Here is a 22,812-nt window from a genome sequence, read left to right as displayed (position 1 = left end):
CTCATTTTCAAAATCAACGCAGCAGAATAAACGCAATGAACAATTGGAACGTGTGTTATGCCTGTTTTCGCATTGGCGCGACATATTCTGCTTCATAATATCACAAACTTTTTCCGACAGTTTGATTCATCGATAAATATTACTTACCCTTTGTAGTTTGGGATTTTGTTTATTGTTGGAAGTCTACTATCTAAACTTTACTTTTCCATCCTGCTCCTTTGTTGTGCGTTAATGTCAGCAATAGTTGTTTTGGTGGGATATGCTTCTCTTGCATGCTCTTGTTTTGAACTTTCTTAGATTAGGATGTGGACTTTCCATCATTGTAATCATAAGACCACTCAACATAACAGAATCCTCTTAAGGGTAAAGGAGAAGTAAAGGATGTTTATTGAAGATAAAACTCAGAATTGAGTACCCTTTTAGTACCTTAATATTATTTTGACAATTGTGCAATATTCCTCAAGTGGCGTTGACAGAAATTGACACACTTTATTCATTGAAAAAGCAATATCTGGTCTTGAAATAATAACAAACTAAAGATGTAGAGAGATTTTCAACATGATTATATCATTCCTTTGTCAACTTGGCAGTGTGAACCATAGGATAACTAGCATTTTGGCTTCACTCATGTGTGCCCTTTCTAACAAGTCTCTAATATACTTGGATTGAGAGAAATAGAGAGCTATTAGGTAGCTTTTGGACTTTTATTCCAAGAAAATAATTAAGGTGTCCTAGTTGTTTTAGTGCAAATGCAAAACTAAATTTGTTGATGACTTCCTGAATCTTAAGTAATGAAGAGCTAATAATAATGACCTCATCAACATAGACAAGGAAAAAGAGGTGCAAGTGGAGGTAGGTTTTGTGAACATAGAATTATCACACCTAATAGAAATGGACCCAAAGGAGACTAAAGTTTCCTTAAGTTTCTCAAACCACTGGCTTACGGCTAAGCCCATAGATTACCTTATGAAGTTTCCACACTAGACTTTTGTGTGGATGTTGAAAACCAATGGGTTGGAGTATGTGAACTTCTTCATTTAGATATGTAAGTTAAGTTTTTGTTTTGAAATACTAGATTTGAACCTAGTTTGCTAGGACGAGCAAAAATAGGAGGGGAATGAGTTGAAGGATTAGAAAAGGAAAAAGTGATAATTGGAGAATGGTTAGAGTGAACACTGACAGATGAATCAATGGGGTGAGTGGATGAGGAAAAAAGAGATGAACCCAATGACAATATGACATATTAAGATTATGAGAAACATCAATAATGGGAGAATTTTTGTTAGAGTGTTGTGAGGTTATTGGATTAGAGGACTCTTTAAAATGCTCAAGACTAGAGGAAACAAGAGTAGGAGAATGAAGAATTTCCTAAGGATTGAGGAAGAGACCCAAGATAATGGACTAGTGATGGATGAACTATGTACAAAGGAAAAAGAGTATTAGTTGAAGATAACATCTTTAGAGATAATGATTTTTCCATCCTTTATTAGAGGTAGAGTAACCTAAGATAGTGCATTCAACTAACCCATAGGTGCCCAAATACCATGTAAAGAAAGTAGTTAACAAATGAAAGAGAGAGAAATAAGATAGTTATGAATGAAGTGATAACCAAATTATTATTTTTCTATCATTGAATCAAATCAAGTTTAATATAGGTAGTCCAATCTATTCTAACACAACTAACAACACTTCCTCTACCTATATAACCACCCAAACAGTTATTATGAAACCAAAAATATCATTATAGCCTGCTCAACTAATTTTCCATGGAATTACCATAGATGCAATGTTGATAATAAGCAACATAAGTGAAAAATACATTCAGTTACTATGACTAAAGACAAGGCAAGTGATTTTCGAACTGAGTTTCAACAATTTTTAATAAGTCAGCAACACATAATTTGCCTATTTTCAACCTTAGTAAAATATAACCCAACCCCATGGTTGACTTAAAAAGTTAAAAATCACCAGCAAACCATACAAGTAATGATGTTATCCCTTCATACAGATAACTATACAAGAAACTTGGAGGCCATGATATAATTACAGGACTCCATGAGTAGCATGTCTGCATGCCACCTATGATCTTACCAACAATCCTGCATGTCACAGCTTAGGTCAGGAAACCACGACATTGTGCACATCTCTCCACAGACCACAGCTCGTTGCATCGCCAACGGATCATGTTCTAAGCCGCCACTGACCAAGAAGATATGTGAACACTTGCTCTTGCCATGAATAGTTTGAAAGGCAGAGCATGGATAGTGGCAACTGGCAAAATACAAGGTTGTGACATGGTGATAAATGACGGATGTCGGACCGACTTTATTATCAAATATTTGTCATGCTGCGGGGAAGCAGATGGCATAAAATATATGCCTTTCATATTTAATGAAGTACCATTCACCTTCTTCTGCTATAGTAGAGTCCACTGCCAGTATAATAATTATGATGTCGTTGCCGTGATCCACCACCCCTGCCACTGGTACCATCCAAAGTGTGTCCGCGGCCACTCACCCTGCTACCTCCACTTTGCAGCCAGTTAGTTGGCTGGGTCCCTAATCCATTAAGCTCTTCCTCTTCTCTATCATTGTACTCCAAAACACGCCTCTTAATGTCCTCTTTCTCTTGAAGCTCAGCTGCTTCTTTCTGTTTTGTACTCTGCACCAGTGAGGAATTCTGTGGGATGAACATCTGCTTTGTTTGTTGCTTGTTCCCACGCTTCACGAGAACTCTCACCTGAACCTCTTTGTTTTCACCACTCTCATCATCCAATGCCTCATCACCACTTTCCACACTAATTCCTCTCCCATGATGATCCTTGGTGGATCCCTCAAGTATATTCATTGGAATCATCATATTCAGTGTAGGACGGCCACGTAGATCCCGGCTTCGCTCTTCCATACTCTCCTGCGTCAATCATGAAGCCAAGTATTATGAAAATGTACAGATCTTAAACCAGGAGAATGCTGACCTCTCTTCCTAAGTTGACTCTTACCTTACAATGATAGACCATTGAAATTTAAGGATTGGATGGAAAAGACAAAAGGAGATATTGGTAATTATGATGTTATGACCCAAAAAAAACCTGACCTAACACTGCCATTTATACTAATATCATTCTAGGACAAGTGCGTCCCTGGGATGAAGGAAAAGAGATAACAGAAACTAAAAATTGAGACTACTATTAATATGATGTCGTGATCATATGTTGAGCTGATTACAAAAGACAACCCTTACAGACCTATTTATACTAAAAGGTAGAATCATAGGAACAAATCATAAAATATAAATAGGAAATAAATCATAAGAGATCTTCTTTTACACACTAAAAGATTATAAGATATAAAAATTATTATGTTTTTCTTCTTCTAACAAAGACTAGAAAAAATAGAATTTCATCATATCAGCCCCGAGAATACTTAACAATGTTCTCAAATAAATAAACATATAATAAATCATGTAAACCCTTGCCTTTACTAAAGCCTTGAGCTCCTGATCAAACTTAGCTTCCTCGAGAGGGTCCACCTCTGTCATCTTGTGTCTTACATGGACTTCATCTTCATCATCAGAAGCAGGTACAAGCCCATTATCACCATCATCATCTTCATCCTCGGTCTCACAACCATCATCATGATTCTCCTCATCCAAATCTTCGTCATCATGAACCTCTACATCGACTGCATCACTCTGTGAATCAGTGTCACTATCATTAGCATCACCTCGTACTCCATTTTCTTCTGCACCATTATCAATGCTCTGTCCATCACCTACCACATTTTTGGAACTGGCCCTACTTGGAGGTTTCTCAGCGTCAGAATGTTTTTCACTGCTGACCTTATCCACGGAAACTATATGATCATGTTCCTCAAGTTCTACTAGAGCTGCATTCACTTCCTCAATAGATGTGTATCGAACCATATTAGGGCGCAAGTCCGCAAACATATCCTATATGCAACAAATAATGAACTAAATGAATATATATAATAATGAGAAAGTTAACTTTAAACATCAGCAGGTGGATTTTGTCTCGGTTTTTAAAATCTGTTACTGACAAGTAAATTCTAAAAGAAAGGCTACAATTATATAAATAAAAACTAGCACATTTCCAAGACAGATATAACATGCAAATTTTATTTCATTCCAAATGTAAATATATATATAGGGTTTTGCTAACATGAGTACAGCCTTATTTTAGGAGTAGGTTAGCAATGAGCATCAAGATATTTGGACAAAAACACCCTTCATGTTTTGTTGAAATAAGCTTTAATGGTAAGGACATTTTCATAATTTGACTTCATGAAAACTTAAAAAATAATAATAAATCATAAATTTCTCCCTCCCCTCTTTCCCAACCCCCTCAATCATTCATTCCTCTCTATTCCTATCTATTAGAGTAGTTCAATTAGTAGTTCAGTTTTAACTACTTTATGTAATTGCATTGTAACTATCTCCCTTTTAATGTATATGGCCCCTATGCTTGTCCAGATACATTAAACCTTTTCTTTTCTATGCTCTTTAAATACTGAGCATGTACCCTTTGAATATTAATTTTTCAATACATTTTATATTCATAAAACAGATTACACTATCTCTCTTCTTGTCTTTTTCTCTCTCTCTCTCACCGAAGGGTTCCTTCTTCTTCATCCTCGTCTTCACTGATTCTTCTTCCTCTCATCATCAAATCCTAATATGGTATCTAGAGCTTATAGATCCTGAAGATCAATGGATTCTTTTCCGTCGGCGTCACCTTCTCTCCTCCTCGACCTTCAACGGTGGTTCCTCCGGTGACAGTTACTTTTTCTCACAATGTTTCATCAAAACTTTCGGAGAAAAATTATTTCATCTGGAAACAACAGGTAGAAGTCGTCCTAGCTTCACATCGGCTTGAACGATTTGTGGTGAATCCGCAGATTCCGCTTCGTTTTCTCTCAGAAGAAGATCGTGATCTTCAACGATTGAATCCAGCTTTTCTGCAATGGGAAGAACAAGACCAGCACCTGGTCTCATGGTTGCTTCAGTCCCTTTCTGAATCCGTTCAATCTCGAGTGCTAGGGCTCAAGCATGCGTGGCAGATTTGGGATGAAGTTCATACGTTCTTTGATTCCTTAATTCGTGCTCGAAGCCAACTTCTTCTCTCTGAACTTCGCACAATTAAGAAAGGTACTCAGAATGTTACTGAGTTCGTATCTCGCATAAAGGCATTAATTCACTCTCTTGCTGCGGTTGGTGAGGTTATTTCCGGCCGTGAACAGGTTCGTTTAGTTCTTGAAGGTCTTCCTTCCGAATATGAATCTTTCGTTACTACGATCAATAATAGAACTGAATCTTGCTCTTTTATTCAACTTGAGTCTCTTTTAATGGCTCATGAGACCTATTTGGAGAGGATTCATCCTAGGTATTCTCAACTAATGTTGCTAGTTCCTCTCTCAAGTATCAATTCTCTAAAGTTGGACATCAACAGTTTCAGAATCAACACTATCAGGCAGCAATTGGTTTTCCTTCACAAGTGGTGTTAGATACTCCTGCTGGGTATTAGTATATTGTTGCTGAGTACTAATCTGGGGCACCGCATATAGGTAGAGGACGTGGCAATTATTCTGGACGTGGCAGGGGCTATCGTTCTGGACGTGGTCGAATTACTATTCGTTGTCAACTGTGTAACAAATCTGGTCATGAGGCCTTACAATGCTGGTACCGGTTTGATTTGGTAATGCAGTTACAGGTTCCTGCTTCTCCGGTTCAGTATGCTCAGTATGCATCCCCGACTCAGGTTATGCGTCCTGCGTATGGAAGTAATGTTCCCTCTCATTTTCAGCAAACTCTATGGAAATAATGTCCTTCCCGTGTTACATCTGGGACATCTTCAGCCTTCTGTTTTAGGGCCGACTCCTATGTCACCTGCTCAGTCTCATTGTGATTCTTTTCATCCTGCACAAGGGCAGCCTAGCCCTCTCCGTCATTCGGTTGGTATTGACCCAATAGCTTACAATTCTCAGTTGTGGTATCATGATTCTGGAGCTACACATCACATTACTGTTGATTCGTCAAATTTGATGCACTCTACTGGCCTATCTGGATCTGACAACATTTTTATGGGTAATGGTTCTAGTGCACCTATTACAGGTATTGGTACGACCGAGTTTCAATCACCTCACAACCCCTCACATGTTCTTACACTTAAAAATTTACTTCTGGTTCCTTCTATAACCAAGAACATTGTTAGTGTTAGTCAATTTGCCAAGGACAACTCTATGTATTTTGAATTTCATTCTCATTATTGTTGTGTTAAATCTCAGGTTGATGGTACCTTACTTCTAGAGGGCACTCTCGGTCCTGAAGGGTTATATGTCTTCACCGATCTCCGGCTACCAGTCTCACTGTCATCCTCGGTTTCTAGCAGTAATAGTTCTAATATCCAGCCGTGTTGTAATTTTTCTGTTTCTCCTACATGTACAAACTCTAGGGATGATACTTTGTATTTGTTATGGCATTCTCGGTTAGGTCATCCAAATAAAGAAGTTGTGCAGTCTATTTTGAAACACTGTAAATTTCCCCTCATAAATAAAAACAATACTGTTTTTTGTAGCGCTTGTGCTTTAGGTAAATCGCATCGTTTACCTTCAAGACCTTCACACACGGTTTATTCCACTCCTTTTGAGTTGGTGTTTATAGATCTTTGGGGACCTTCTTCGGTTGCATCTGTTTCGAGGTTCAAATACTATATGTCCATTGTTGACTCTTGCACTAGATACACTTGATTTTTTCTTCTCAAACAAAAGTTTGAAGCTCTTAGTATTTTTAAGCAATTCCATACTATGATTGAAGTTCAGTTTAAGGGAGTCTTAAAATCTGTCCAGACTGATTGGGGTGGGGAGTTTCGTCCTTTTTCTTCCCTTTTGAAAACTCTTGGTATTCATCATAGAATTATTTGTCCTCACACTCATTATCAAAATGGGGTAGTCGAAAGGAAACATAGGCATATTGTAGAAATGGGGTTGACTTTGCTTGCCCAATCCTCTCTTCCTTTACAGTATTGGGAGTATGCTTTTGACACCGCTGTTTATCTTATAAATAGAATTCCCAGTCAGTCTATCAAGGGTGACGTTCCTTATACTTATCTTTACAAATCCCCTCCTGACTACACATTCCTAAAAATCTTTGGTTATGCCTGTTTTCCTTGTTTAAGACCTTATACAAAACATAAGCTGCAATATAGGTCTGAAGAGTGTACTTTTCTAGGGTATTCTTCACATCACAAAGCGTATAAATGTCTTTCTTCTAAGGGTAGAATGTATGTTTCTCGTGATGTTATTTTCAACTAGGGCAAGTTTTCTTTCATTGTTTCTCCCATTCCCACATCCGACTGCCAACCTAGTAGTAGTGTGTGTATCCCTCTCTCAGTGGTGTCTCCACCCTCGTCTCTAAATACCTTACCTCTTTCCTCTACTTCGGCCACTACCCAACCTGTTACGTCCTCAACTACTCCCTCTCACCGGTCTCTCAATTCATCCTCTTCTCTGTGTGTGTCTCCACCTTCGCTGGTTACTGGTCCTAGTCAGGTGTTGCCTCTTAATACTCACCCAATGCTTACAAGATCAAAAATTGTTCACTCTAGGACTGTATCTTCTCCTAGTGCTCTTATTGCCTATGTTGAACCCAAAACAGCAAAGATTGCCTTGTCCTTTCCTGAGTGGAGAAATGCTATGGAAGCAGAATTTGATGCTTTAATGAAAAATGATACTTGGAATTTGGTTCCTTTACCTGAGAATAGAGAAGCTATTGGGTACAAATGGGTGTTCAAGGTAAAAGAAAATTTTGACGACACCATTAATAAATACAAAGCACGGTTGGTTGCTAAAGGGTTTCATCAAAAACCTGGTTTTGACTACAATGAGACATTCTCTTCTGTTGTAAGACCAGTCTCTGTAAGGGTTGTGTTGACCTTAGCTCTTACCTATGGATGGGATGTTCAACAAATTGAGGTCAATAATGCTTTCCTTAATAGAGTTCTTGAGGAGGTAGTTTATATGCAACAATCAGAGGGGTTCAAGTCCTCAGACAACACTTTAGTCTGAAAGTTGAACAGGACTATCTATGGTCTCAAACAAGCTCCCAGGGCCTGGTTTGATAAACTAGCAGGAACTCTCTTATCCTTTGGTTTTCGAAAGTGCAGATGTGATCACTCTCTTTTCTCTTAACTACTTCTACACATAAATTGTTTGTCTTGTGCTATGTTGATGACATCATAATCACAAGAACTTCTTCCGCTTTGATTAAGCAACTCATTGAAAAGATGAATCTTGCCTTTGCCCTCAAAGATCTTGGTGCTTTGGATTATTTTTTGGGTATTGAAATTCAAAAACTTCCGAATGGGTCTCTTCTTCTTACTCAGCCCAAATACATTAAAGACTTGTTACAAAAATTCCATATGGATAATCTGAAGAGTCTTCCTACTCCTATGGTTGGAGGGTGCAAGCTTACTAGACATGGGAGCAATTTCTTAGAGGATGGAAAATTGTACCGGTCTCTTGCTGGGGCCTTACAATACATCACTATTACTCGACCAGAAATTTCCTACAGTATCAGTAAGGTGTGTCAGTTTCTTTCCCAACCTCAAGAGGAACAAGCTTTAAAAAGAATTTTACGGTACCTCCAAGGAACAATTACTCATAGTCTATTATTAAAACCGGCATCTCCTCATCATCCTCTTTCTCTCTACACTTACTGTGATACATATTGGGCATCTGATCCTGATGACCGCAAGTCTACTTCTGGGGCATGTGTTTATCTTGGCCCTAATTTGGTTTCATGGTGGTCAAAGAAACAAGAATGGGTTGCTCGGTCCACAGCTGAAGCAGAATATCACAGTTTGACTCTTGCTGCTAGTGAGATGATCTGGATCCAAAGTCTTCTTCAGGAATTGCAATTCAAAACCTCTGTTCCAGTTGCCTATTTTGATAATATGAGCACTGTCTTACTCTCCAGAAATCCGGTTCTTCACTCCAGAACCAAACATATTGAGCTTGATCTTTTTTGGGTTAGAGAAAGGGTTATTAGCAAGCAGTTACTTGTTGAGCATGTTTCCTCCAAGCATCAAGTTGCAGATATTCTCACTAAACCTCTCTCTACCTCCAGATTTCTTCTTCTCCGATATAAGCTTCATGTGACTGATCTATGTACTGCTCAACGTGGTCATGATGGCTCCAAATTTAGGGGGGAATATTAGAGTAGTTCAGTTTTAACTATTTTATGTAACTGCATTGTAACTATCTCCCTTTTAATATATATGGCCCCTATGCCTGTCCAGATACATTAAACCTTTTCTTTTCTATGCTCTTGAAATACTGAGCCTGTGCCCTTTGAATATTAACTTTTCAATACATTTTATATTCATAAAACAGATTACACTATCTCTCTTCTTCTCATTTCTATTTCTTCCTTCGTCTTTTTCTCTCTCTCTCACACACCGAAGGGATTCCTTCTTCTTCACCCTCGTTTTCACTGATTCTTCTTCCTCTCATCATCAAATCCTAATACTATCAGACCCATTTTCCCCTCTCCACTTGAAAAAACCCTTTCAATTATTCCCTAGTTAACCATAAGGGTGCCTTCAAATTTCAACATATACTTTTAGGCTTTTAGCAAAGCAACAAAATCATAATGGCCCCAGCTCATAGGGTCAAAATCATGATTTTCATTGTTCGTTGAGACAGGTAGAGAAAAAGGTGGTTGCGGACGATGGGACTGAACAAGAATGACAGTGGTTGGTATCTGGCGTCAATGCCGTCAATGGGGCAGGAGCCATAATGGATCTTAGACGATGGTCATGATTGGCACCGTAAACAGTGTCATAATTGGCAGCATAAATGGTGGTTGAAACTGAGTTGGGAGGAAATGGCGGTTTCACACAAGGAAAGCTGGCAGCCAAGTAGCAGCAAAAATGGTGGGTCTCATAGGAACCAAAGAGGAATGAGATCGATTGACAATGAGTTTGGGGTGAAGGGGGAGAGAGAAATTTGTGATTTTTTTTTAAATTTTCGGAAAATCAATTTATTAAAATGCCCTTGTCACTAAAACACTTCAAAGCATTAATGGTGTTTTTGTCCAAATATTTTGATGCACAATGCTAACCTACTCAATCTAAAATAATGCTTTACTCATATTAGCAAAACTCATGTATGTGTGTGTGTAAATATATATTTTCAGCTGGAGATTGTTAAATTAGATAATTCAGTACGACAATCATATAAAGAAACATTATTTTATATTGACACTCAATTCCACCATCTAAAGGCATAACAAAGCAGGCCGGTCACTCAGGTATAAACAACAATAAAAAAACAAAATATCTTCTGAAGAAGTGTAAAACCAAATGATAAAGGAAAATATATTCAAATATGGCACATCAAAATTCTATATATCCAAATGTTATATTAAATGCAATACCATTATACCAAAGACATGATATGTCGCACAAAAAAGGCCAGTAAAAAAATTAAAAATCTATGATTAGAATCCAAAACTTAATACTTAAGTAAACACAAAATAGCATAGCTAATCCAATTCATTAAATGCATAAACACAGTTATCATTCTAATATTTTAAGCAACACATAATGCATCAACAGAAAGGATGCTTGTCTGACCTGCAAGTCAAATTCGACGTCCAGGGGCAATGCACCTTTGCTTAAAATATACCTCTGGAAGTGTATAAGGAACCGATCAAGTTTCCTCTTAGAAGAGCCTCGGTCAAAGTAATGCCCACAAGTTTCAAGAAGGGTAGCAATCAACCGTATACGAAAAAAATCTTCAGGTGGATCCAGTGCATCTTGCTGACAGGATGAAAGAATGAAATCCATAATGTTATAAGGCTTTCATTTAAAAACACAAATAAATAATTTAATGAATCAACAAAAACAATTCAAAGGTATCTGTGTTCAAGTCCTGTACAACACATCCATGTGATCAACTACTTAATTTTTTAAATAATAATGAAGTCAAGGAAGCACCAAAGATGATGGATAATGGTAAGGCATATGATAGAACACATGTTTAAGTTTCAGTGAAATCTCCCTTTTACACTTTTATCCTCCCTTAAACAGATAAAGTTCCTATTTTGCCATCTTAAACACATCAGTTTTCTCTTTTGCCCTCACTTAAACATATCTAATCCCTATCCACTGGCATTTTTGGGGTTGGCCACTCCTAGTCCTCTCTTCTATATGGAATAACTCCTATGATAAAAAATCATTCATGTGCCTCCATCTAACAGCTTAAGCTTTTAGGAGAGATGGTTCATGACAAGATTGAAGAAACTGTGAGCAGACAAATCATTAACAAAGACCTTACCCTAAATGGTTCAATTGAAAGTTTTAGCTTCTGAAATAGCCCAATAGGAACCTTTGATTTATATAGCCGACTAGTGGAATGATTTTCTGTTGATTATTGGTTGTTGAACAGTGAAGAAAACATAAAATATAACTGGATGTCATCCTCTAACCTTTTTATATCGTTTCCATTTTATCAAAATGAGAATAAATACTTGTATAAAAAATGAGAATAAATACTAAACCCTCATTCATTTCCTTGATGTTACATTCATTTTCATCATCCCATGCTAATATACATAACATAAAGATTAAATAGGCAAATAAGGCTTGCAAAAAATTCATCGTAATGATAGAGTACAAGAAATATAATTTTCATAATGATTATGGAAAAGGGAAAGCTTGAAAGAAACTCAAAGCATCCAAGATATTTTGGTGTCAAAAGAGTAGGCATGCCTAGCTTAAAGGAAATGTGTTTCTAGCAACAAGGCCAATTGTAAAAGATAAATTCCTTCCTCTCCTAGTATAAAAGTAACTACTATATAATTAATACCTCTGGTGTCCCGTGACCATATATAAGAATGAGATATAGTGTCTCAAAAATAACAGATGAGTCTACATGTTCATAGTTGTAAAGCTCCCCTAAGAACCGCATGTAGGCAATGCGTCTTTGCTGCATCCCATAGTCATTTAATTCTAGCCCAAGTCTAATCTCCTCCAAAACCTGAAATTCATATTCTGAAGTCACATTTCAACCCCAAAACGAAATCATTTTGAGATAAAACTGCCCATAAGGGATCCACCTGCAAAGTTTTCCTTCACGCTACTATTTATTGTAGAACTCGCAATAGCAAATTTAAAATTTGAATCGTTAAAAAATGAAATGTTGGTTATTATTTAAGATGTTAAATTAAGTGTGCAATAACACTCTTTAGTATGAAAAAATAGTATAATAAAATATGCTCTGGGGGTACAAAAATGAGGTAATTAATAAATAGGCATCCCTCAAAAATCCAGATGGGTTTATTGCATGATGAAGACACAACAACCAAGAAATCAGTAGCATACAAAAGGTACCAACCTCATCAACAATAGCTACTGCAAACTCATCATGATAGCGACTTAACCCAGCAGCAAGAGAAGCAAGCAGGTGGATCTGACCATATTTCCCTTTGTGGACCTTCATGAAGCATTTCAAAAGATATGGTTCACATTCACTCCATGGTAATTTACGAAGTTGCCTCAGCACATGCTCGATGGTAGACTTATCGAGATCAGAGAAAAGTAATTTTCTGATATACTGCAACAAAGATATTGATAAAATGTTAAGCTTAGATATTGAAAGTTAGTAAGAAAAGAAAAAGAACTTGAAATAAAGGTTACACCTGATGCAATGGAGGACGAACTTTAGCTACTCGTGCAGATCTTTCCGGTGGCTTGCAAAGATAGTATGCATTCTCCACTGAAGTACTGTGTCTGGGATCCAAGTTTTTCACATTTTTCAAGCGCATTAGTATTTCCAACATGTTAGCCATACGTATAGTAGTTTCTGGAGACCGATATAGAAAACGGCCACATGTTTCAAGAAGATTGCAAGCTACATCAATGTTGTGATGAGTAAAATCATCTAAACAGGCCTGGAAGGACAATAAAACATCAATCAAGGACTGCATTTTCTATACCAAGATGTCAAACTTACATAAACTCATTCTATTTGCACATCTCAACAAACAGAATCTAGGGTGCAACGCGTATGGAGTTTCACAAAGCAATCAATTGAAAATAATTTAGTCTAATACCCAGATCACTTGGTCAGTTATGAGTGGGTATATTGTCTCCTTGAGAATTGGATTTCTTATCCCTTGCACTTGGGAGGGCGTATTTCAGGATCTTATTCAAGAAAGTATACTACAGAAAATCCAAAATCACTTTCCTATCATTTTATCATCCTGCAAGGTTAAGTACAGCCCCACCTCCTTTCACTTTGAATAAATGTAGGTTAGCTATTCATTCAATTCACTCTTTTGCCAAAGATGTCAGTAAAAAAAATCAAGAGTTGCTACAGAATGTTTTCGGAGACATTAATTAAAGTATGGAAAGAGTAGAGACTATGAAAATAATTGACATCTTAGATAAGTTCAGGAATGGAGAGCGCCCCTTTCCATGGTACAAACATCTACGAGATCTATGTTGACTGTTGAGAGAAGAATTAGAAGAAGTGTCTCTTAGAGGACAAACTACTTGGCAGAAAAAATATAGGCTCCAATTGAAAACAATAGAGATGCTAACTCTTAAACTACTTCATAGAGTTGCTACAAGCAAAAGGAGAAAGTCCCATCAAGAAGTTGGCACAAAGCTAGGTTGAAAAAAGGGAAGTGAGTGTTGACAAAATTAGCTGTTTGTCTTTACACCAATGTACACCGAAGAAGAATGTTGTGGACCAGTTATTGAGGAGATTGGACAGGTGTCCTAACTCGCAAAATAAACTTGAAAGAAAATAGGGTTATAGTCATAGACTTGTAGGGAATGAGGTAAAAGGGAGAACATGTGATAATGGCCTAAATGTTGTTAAGGCTGAGCCTAAACACCAATTAGGGGGGACAAGCATGTAATGAAGGAGGATGAAATGTTAGTTAGAAAAGAAAGAAAACAGATCTTAGATCTGATAACTAAAGAGCATTCATGACAGGGAGGGATAATCTGAATTGGCCTTTTTTCCTTGCTGGGAGCATCTTGCTCTTACATTACCTGTGTTTACTTCCATTTACTATGTTAATAGTCTTCTTCTAGATAGGAACCGAATCCTATCAGAAAACTTAGGATGAATTTAGATTTTCTGATTTGGAGGATATGTTACCCTTTGTAAAGGTTCCATCTCAAAACCAATTACCAACGAGAGAAGTAGCCCAACAGGTATTTAAACCATGCCTAAGAGAACGAGGCAGGCCATAAGAGACTTACTTCCCAACACCCCCTCCTAATAGTTGTATTTTTGTCTTTTCTCTCAAAAAAATTCTCCCTGCGATTCGTGAAATGATAAAAGGAGAGTTTAACATTTAGAAAGCTAAGCATCAAAATAAAAACGGGATTCATGATGAGATGAACCCTTTCAGCATCATAAGAGTGGCTCCAAAACATAAGTTGGAAAATTAAGAAAATTGTCATTATAATTAAAAACTCTTAGTCGTGTTTTATAATAGTCTATTATACCTTCAAACAAATGAAAACAAAGCTAGCAGGGGCAATTTTGAACTTGCAAAGTTCTCCAATGAACCTGATATTCCTTATCTTAGTCTCAATGTTCATCTGGTCCTGTTACGACATTCCAAGAAAGTAATTACCTAACTATAAATCTGATGACAAATTAACCCTACTCAATAAAAAAATTAACATTAAATTAACCTTTTTATTTATTAAGAAGTTGAACTCCTCCTCCAACATCTGCAAGAGAAATGTAGAGATATCCTTCATGCAAGTTGAGAGTGTGGCAACCATGCGTGAGTAATATGGTAGAAGCTCCAGAGATGTCCTCGGTACATTGAACAAAGCCCTCACAAGTTTTTTCCGATTTGATTTTGAATTTAGATAACAGAATTCTACCTAATATTTGTATTTAAAAAGGCAATAATAGTTAATAGTAATGAAGGGGGAACAATAAAATCTAAGAAAATGATGAGTAATGAAGCTCAATAAGATATCCTCACAGTCAATTGATCTATAAGGTCCCGGCTCACACAACCCGGAAGCCTCTGCAGTAAAGCATCCAAATTTGTCCCTTCAAGACTTTTGAGTTTATCTTTTTCATGTTCCCCCTTTTTGTCATTATCTTTTTCTTTTTCCTTCTCTTTGTCCAATTCTTTAGACTTTTCTTTTTCTTCCTTATCCTTCACTCTTTCTGTGCTTTCTCCCTCTGGCAAAGCATTAGACTCTGTGGAGACCTCTCCACTTTCATAGGTGGCTAGTTGACCTTTGTCTGATTCAGGTACAATTTCCTTGATAATCATAAATTTTGAGGTCAGTGAACAATTGCAACAGGTTTGCTAGGATTAGTGTGGTTGTATATGAAGAAACTTCATATCATTAATTAATGAAGAATTATGACATGGTAACGGAAGTAGCCGTGATAGTTTTTTCATAGAAAAAGTATTTTAGTATACAGAAAAGACAAGTGCAGTACACAATTATGCAGACAATAAGATATGCTCAAAAACATGGAAAACAGATACAAGAATATGAAACAATAATTTATCAACATAAAATGACATGAATGAACAAAAGAATGTATCAACTATCAATGATGATTCTAACATCTTTTCTTTTATGTTCACCCGTCCATCGTGATATCCGCATAAATTATGTTTATGGTTTTGTTGGTTCTTAACTTCCCAAATCCCAGCATTCAGTTAGATACTGTTGTGTCTCTTAAAAGGTGAAATTATTTAATTGCTAGGGTGGTCCCATTTACATAATAGTGATATATAATTCTATTACAAAAGTTCAATAGATATGCAACATTTGAAATAGTTGTCAAGAATTACACTACACTTAGTTAGAGTATAGAGAGGTTATCTTGCGTTCTTGACTCAATAGAAATTCAGCAATCAAAGTGAAACTTGAAGCAACAAACAGGTGCACCTAATAGGTTTTTTGGTACTAAACAATGCAAACAAATGGTTCAACAAGCCAGAACTTTAACTACTGAAAATCCAAAATTCATATTTGAAACAGTTATTACAGTGTATAAAAAATCATTTATTTAATGCACCACACATGAAATAAAATCTCAAAAGATTAAAACAATAATGTTGGATCATAAGGTTTAGATCAGAAAATTCAGTTAAGGGAAAAAGCAATGAAGGTAGCATTTGTTGTGCGAACAGAACACAAGATATGAGATGTTCTGTTCTCTTTGGTTTCCATCCCTTCAGTAGAACAAAATGTTCCACTTTTTAACCTAATGTCATGTTCAGGTCTATTTACAAAATACAACAAACATGGAATAGAACTTGTATGTTTTGCTCCATCATTCTCTGACTCCCACCAACTGAGTATCCTAAGTGCAAGAGCTCGTAGGCAATCTAATGTAGGAAAAGTTTGAACATGGAAAAACCAGCCAATACTTAAAATAATGGAAAGAAACCACATTATACACTTATTTTATTTTTATTTTATAAGACAATTAATTAAGATTAAGTATAAGGGTTACTTCACCCATGTACAAAAGAGTTCACATATCAACACTCCGAAACACTTACCCAACACACATCTAACAATCACCCTATGTGCAGTAGGTTAGATTAGAAGACAAATATTTGGCTGTACTAGCATTCAGATAAAGACATGATAGTTCTATCAAGATAGACCTTTACCCTGATCAAATAACCCTTCCCTTGTCACTTTCTTGTCCCCAAATATCAGACCATCTCTACCTAACCAGATGGACCAGAAGAAGTTAACCATATTATGTTCCAGTAGTTTCTAACATTTTTCCACTTTAGCATACCAAGTTATACACTGATAGTGAAACATAAAAACAAAAACTAACTCTACCATCATCCATCAAGTGTTTAAAGAACAACTAGTTTGGTATCAAAGCATCATGGGTGATTCTTAGCAGAGACAGGGGATCCTGAAGGTATAAGAAATATCAATTTCAAAGCACTCTTGGATTAGGACAGAATATTGAAGTAAGGGAAACAAATAACAAGAAGATTCTGATTATGGATTAAAAAACTATCACAGGCATGATTCCTTACAGTTGGTTGGTCTTGACTCTTCGCAGATTGCTCACTGATTTTTAGCTCTGTTTCTCCCAAAAGCACAGCGGGAACGAAAGCTCTGCAAAAAAAGAAAAGGTTGGATAAGTGTCATCTAAAATAAAAAATAATGGTAAAAGAAATCAAGAAAACTTTTAAACCATGGATTAATCATTTAAATGTTGAAAAAAGAAGTAACATAGGGATCAAGGACAAGTGAATGAAATTACTTATAGAAGATTCGTTAATAACTGAAGAGGTTGATGGTCCTGCTAACACTTCATCATTTTATAGCAGGACTAACCACTCAAGTACTATTACACTATTCCCGTTAAAAATCCCAAGAATATATACCCATTAATGTAAAATACTTCCTTTGTGTCTTAGATAAACAAACCTAAGATCAGGTAAACATTCATAGAAAGCCCTTGTATCTTCATCATCCCATATAGGTTCAGCGACAGGAGAATCTTTCCCAGCACCAGAAGAAGTAGCCTCCTCACCACTAGTAACCCTTGTTGTGTGGCCATCCTCGGGCATCACAGGAGGCTGCATATCAAGCGCTTCTGCTAATCTGTAAGCAACAATCATAATAAGAGGATAGAAGAATTAAAGGGAATTATTAGACACGATTAAAGTAACATTCTACTAATGGATGATTTGATTTTCGATCCCTAATAGAAAGAAATGGCAGGTTGATCATCCGAGCTAGTGAAGCACTGCTAATCAAACAAAGACCATACAAATTTTTCCTTTATATTGATTTGGGGACTCTAGGCCAAGAGATGTAACCAGTTGTTGGAGGGTGCAGCCTACCTCGGACAGGACACAATATTAACCCAACATATAGTAACCTGGTATCATCTATGTATGTAACTAACAGAGTTCTCACCCATAAAACTATCCTAAACAATAGATAATCATATCTAGATTTGCCTCAAATGTTCTTGGCTATCTATCTCTAGCTAAAACCCTGCATGCATAACTTACGCCATTGATAGGCCAAAATATGCATGTGCAGGCTGCAGCCATACATGTAAACCTTAACCAAGGGTTCATATTTTTGAAAGATTATATTAAGTCAACATACACCAAGAACATCCACTGAACAAGCAAATAAGAAATACTTCAAACCAAATAAGAAACTTACGATGAGACATTACGGTATAACTGGTCATACGATTTACGAAGCTTTTCATATGAAGTGATATTTTCATCACTGAGCTCTCCTTTTGCATTAAGAATTTTAGAATTTTCATGCTCCATTAGTCGAAGTGACTGTCAAGAAATAAAATCCATCAATAATAAAAAGGGCAAAACTATTGGCACACAGGATTTAATAGAATAAAACCAAGAAGGTGAATACAAACAAAATAATGTTCACAAAAGCAGAAACTCTTACAGAATGCTCAGCCTGAAGTAGTTCAGCTGCAGTATCATAAAATGAATAACATGCTTTCCGTATAACTTTCTTTTGATCTGTCGTGATGTTAAGACCTTTAAAAAACTGTATCAGCATGTTAGTTCAGAAACATATAGAAGTAGCCAATAATATAATACAAATGAAGGGTAGAGCTGAACTTGCATTCTTGATTTAAAATAGAGACTGATTAAGTCAATGAAAACCAGGAAAGGCGGATTGGAAGCAGAAGAGAAAAAACAGTAATAGATAGTGCCAATAATCTTATCAACGAAGAATAATGAAGAGAAATACCTCCTCATGAATTTCTGGCCCAGTAACAGAAAGTCCTATAAAAATTCTCCCTTGCCGAGCAAAGCTAGAAAGTAGGGTCAAACTTGTTTGTGTAGCATCCCGATCTTTTAGCTGTTCTGCACTGGTAAGATCCTTTATGGTATTAATGAAAATGCCACCATCTTCAATAACTCCAACAAAATAAAGTTCCAACAGAAGTTTCAGACTACTGCGCTTCTTCATTGCCTTCAAGTTTTTATCTGCATCTGGTTCATCACCAGGTTTTCCAGGAGAGAAGACTTTGAGAAGCCCTTGAATCAGGCTTGGCACAAAGTCCTTGTACCTTTGATGAAGCAAAGAGCAGATCTTCCCAAAAAGAAGCAAGTGATAGTCATATATATCAGGAGTCAAGTAAAGGTAATATATGCACCGAATAAATGCTAGAAAAACCTTGCAATGCCGCGAAGAATTAAAAATTCAATCTATGTGCTCAACTATGAAATTAACCATTTTTCTTTGTAGGAATGAAGAATTTATTAAGAAAAAAACAAGTATACAGAAGTAGAACAAGAACGAACAAAATAAAATGTAATGGCAAGCCCAAAAATGCAGAATGTTGAAATGGAAATACAAGAGAAACAAAAATGACTACTTGGATACCAATGACTTGAGAAAATACAATGTGCTTACTTACACACGTTATGCAAGTGTATAGATAGTCTTGGTTATAAAATTAGGTTAGGGCTATGAGTCATTCTGTGTTCGTGTGCTTCGGATTGTATTAGGCATACCACACCAACACTAGTGCTTGACCTAGTAATTACTGTGAATAGAAGGGGTAGGTTAGTGTTTTGTATGCTATCTACACCATATCAATCAAATAATATTCAAAGACCCCTTTCTCTCTGTTCATTCTTCCATGATATAATTTCTAATATAAAAATTTAATTGTGTACATAATTAGATCTTTATCAGACCTGTTGGTTTGGTTTCTTTTCACCCTCACTTTTACACCCACACAACAAACTAATACTAAAGAAATATTTTCTGGTGTGTAAAAAATAGGAAGAAAACTGTAAAGCACATACCTGAACTGCTGCTTGTATATCTGAACTTCTAAGCTTGGCATCACATATAGATGCCACAGCTTCACTGACAAATTTGCTTAAGTTGACACCTCGTAACTCGTCCATCAGTGCATCACGCTGCTCTTCATTAATCTGCTTCAGTTTCTTGATAACTGCAGTGTTGCGCTTAATGCTAGAATCCAGAGTCCTTAAAAATCCTGCGTCTGCATAAAAAGTGCAGATTTATCATTATTTGTGCAACAACTATTTGTAACAATACAATGCACGTACAAGACAATCCACCAAATACATAAAAGGGTTTTATGCACATTGTTGTTGCAACAAAAACAATCAAGTTTTTTTCCCACTAGGTGGGATCAACTACATGTATTAAACAACACCAGTGTGCTGAATGAAAGAAAAAAAACAGAGACCAATTAAGAACAAGGTCTTTTTGTCATTTATCGTTATTGTTAACAAGGGCAAAAAAACAGTTTCAAAATTGAAATTTTGAATTGCCAATTATCCTTTCACCAAAAAACTATCAACTACCTAGTTGTTCTACTCCATACTGGGAAACATGCTCAGGAATTGCAATATAATTTTTCGACGCATATTAAACCTCTACATAGCAAGTAACGGCCACATATCAAAGCAACAGTGATGAAGTTCGAACTACAACCATAAAGTCTGAATAATAAAACTTCATCCCATGGGAATTCAGTCCTAAAACAAATCTTCTAAGGAATTATCCACTGTGCATCATATCTTGAAAGTTACCCTTCATACAGAAACTAACAATAAAGCACACCATGACAGTAGACACCATACTTCTTTCATGGATATTAAAGCTCACAAACCAGATAAATCTCATCTCGGCCATTTTTATTTTCTTATGCATTGATAATAAGCAATCAGAAGAACAGCACACCATTTCACTTGTAGACAACCCAGCTTTATAATTCTTTAATTCTTATACTCCAGAACTTATTAGCAGATAGTCTTCATTCAACCCATGATGTAAAGGACTAAACTAACTAGGAAAGCTTCAAGCATCAGGTGGAGGCCTAGGGATGGCTTTTTTAATCTCTTCATTTGCTCACTCATGCAAGAGCCTTTGGAATTTGTATTTGAAGCATGGATAATACATGAGCCCACCTTATCTTGAGCGGAAAATGAAATTTAATTTATCTTATGAAGAATCTTCCACCAACATTAAAACTCACAATGCAGAAAAATCCCATCCCCACCACATCTCCTTATGCGTTGATGGTAAACAATCAGAAGAACACCACACCACTTGTAGCCTAACCAGTTTTAAAACTTCTAAATTGGGATACTAAATAACTCATTTTCAGATGATATTTATCATCCAAAACATGATAAATTGAAGCAATACATGCTGCCATCAAAATGTATCCAGAACTCCAGGAATAGTTGTCCAAGGTAAATGCTAGAAACCATGATAAGAATGAAAAGAAGATCAATCTGGCACCAATTATCATTCTCATTGATGTTTCCAAGCAAATTCATGGAATAAGAAATAACATTTCTTTACACCAGTTTAAAATAGAATTTATCTTGAAGTCTCTCAGTTAGTTTGGGGAGGGGGTCACAAAGGAGGTCTATGACTTAGTGTCTAGGATTCAATTCAGTCCTGCAATCAAGTAGGCTCCTAACAGACATGGTACACTTGAGCAAGAGCTCTTGCATGAGTCAGCACACTATGGCAATTTGAAGAATTTTATGCATTCGTATTGCCAGCACAAAACTAATCAGCATATATTAAAAAAAAGAACAAAAGAAACAATGACTAACCAGGCCTCTCGGGGTTCAAATTGCTTTGACGTAAAGCCATCTTAGCCTCAATTGATTTTTTTATTTCCTCGAGGCGAGCAACAGCTTCCTGCATATCATTAGAAATGATACAAGTAAGCAAGTTTTTACGAAAGAATCATCCAATAACTATAAGTATATTATACAATTTCCGTTTACCATCCAAAGCAACAACACCCCTATCATAAGCTACATAGTCCATCCATCCACAAATAAGCATAGATACTAATTTTTTTAACCAATTCATAGTAACCCTCCAAGTAGCAGCATAATTTTTTCACTTAACAGTTAATACTAATAAGAACAGAAAATGGTGCAGCTAACATGAGTACAATAGTTAAACAACCTAAGCCTTACAAAACATACATTTTTCGTAGAGGAAACCAATAAAAATAAAAGTGCAACCAAACCAATGTACTAATTACTAAAGTAAAATATAATGGGCCATTAAGGGTCCGTTTGTTAAGACTTAACAAAAAAAGTAATTCTGCAAAGTAATTAGCTGAAAAATAGCTTCTAAAAATAGTTGAATTTCAGCTCCTTTTTTTGCAGCTTCTGCTTAGAAAAAAGCTAAGCAAATGTACAAGGTTGGAAGTGATTTTTCTTATTGAAATAATCACTTTTACTTTGGAAAAAAACTTAAACAAGCATGCTCTAAGATTCACATTAAATGATTACAACCTCGTCATCTTGTTTGCTAGTACTTTGGCCTTCGATGCGGCATTCATCCTCGTGATGATCCATATTCGTATCTTGTGTTCACACACCTACACATTGAGAAATCGAATAACACTGAATATTCAACAACAACAAATAAAGATGCACTAGGGTTCAAACTTCACTCATTCCTTTATTTCTTCATTTTTTAACCCGTGATGGAAAGTAGAAATGAAAATTAAGAGAGAAACGGTGCGTGACAATGGAATTAATGAAAATTGAAGAGGGAACAGGAAATTACGAGAGTGAAGAAACGAAGGAATCGTGAATGGAAGTCGAAACGGTGTCGTTGGAGTGAGGATGAAGGTTTGGTTATTATGAGATGAAATTGGATATTTGGTGTAGGGTATATAGTGAGAAATGAGAAACTATATAAACTTCAAACATTTATAATAGGGGTGGATTTTTCAATTT

The 22,812-nt window shown here is 36.3% G+C and overlaps 1 protein-coding gene across 15 annotated transcripts; it reads right to left on the bottom strand.

Annotated features, from left to right (window-relative positions):
* LOC109326803 (regulator of nonsense transcripts UPF2-like) lies at positions 1,753 to 22,748 on the bottom strand. 15 transcript variants are annotated; one of them, XM_019559630.1, is made up of 20 exons: positions 22,640 to 22,748; positions 22,363 to 22,448; positions 21,664 to 21,751; positions 19,867 to 20,069; positions 18,800 to 19,144; positions 18,488 to 18,592; positions 18,236 to 18,363; positions 17,483 to 17,659; positions 17,086 to 17,167; positions 15,034 to 15,321; positions 14,732 to 14,929; positions 14,540 to 14,641; positions 12,715 to 12,966; positions 12,411 to 12,629; positions 11,883 to 12,053; positions 10,649 to 10,834; positions 3,627 to 3,948; positions 3,475 to 3,596; positions 2,532 to 2,910; positions 1,753 to 2,221 (listed from the first exon to the last, which is right to left on the bottom strand). In XM_019559630.1, exons 2-20 carry the CDS (start codon positions 22,423 to 22,425, stop codon positions 2,088 to 2,090), a joined length of 3,564 nt encoding a protein of 1,187 aa, XP_019415175.1. In that variant the 5' UTR covers positions 22,426 to 22,448; positions 22,640 to 22,748; the 3' UTR covers positions 1,753 to 2,087. The 15 variants fall into 15 exon arrangements, with proteins under 15 accessions (XP_019415175.1, XP_019415173.1, XP_019415174.1 ...); XM_019559638.1 differs by lacking the exon at positions 1,753 to 2,221 and adding an exon at positions 3,360 to 3,371 and having other exon boundaries at positions 2,500 to 2,596; positions 3,475 to 3,503; positions 3,564 to 3,948; XM_019559639.1 differs by lacking the exon at positions 1,753 to 2,221 and adding an exon at positions 3,360 to 3,368 and having other exon boundaries at positions 2,500 to 2,596; positions 3,475 to 3,503; positions 3,564 to 3,948.

Source organism: Lupinus angustifolius, chromosome LG14 (genome assembly GCF_001865875.1).
Source record: "Lupinus angustifolius cultivar Tanjil chromosome LG14, LupAngTanjil_v1.0, whole genome shotgun sequence".
NCBI classification, from domain to species: domain Eukaryota; kingdom Viridiplantae; phylum Streptophyta; class Magnoliopsida; order Fabales; family Fabaceae; genus Lupinus; species Lupinus angustifolius.
The sequence above is the reverse complement of the archived record's forward strand: the minus strand, read 5'-3'. Positions and strand labels throughout refer to the sequence as shown.

Excerpts from the sequence above, each read along its gene's own strand:
- LOC109326803 (XM_019559626.1), bottom strand. The coding sequence starts at position 22,425 with ATGGATCATCACGAGGATGAATGCCGCATCGAAGGCCAAAGTACTAGC. Across the intron at positions 21,752-22,362 it reads CTAGCAAACAAGATGACGAG|GAAGCTGTTGCTCGCCTCGA; the intron begins GTTGTAATCATT and ends AATGATATGCAG. Across the intron at positions 15,322-17,085 it reads AGAGTCAAGACCAACCAACT|GAAATTGTACCTGAATCAGA; the intron begins GTAAGGAATCAT and ends ATGATTATCAAG.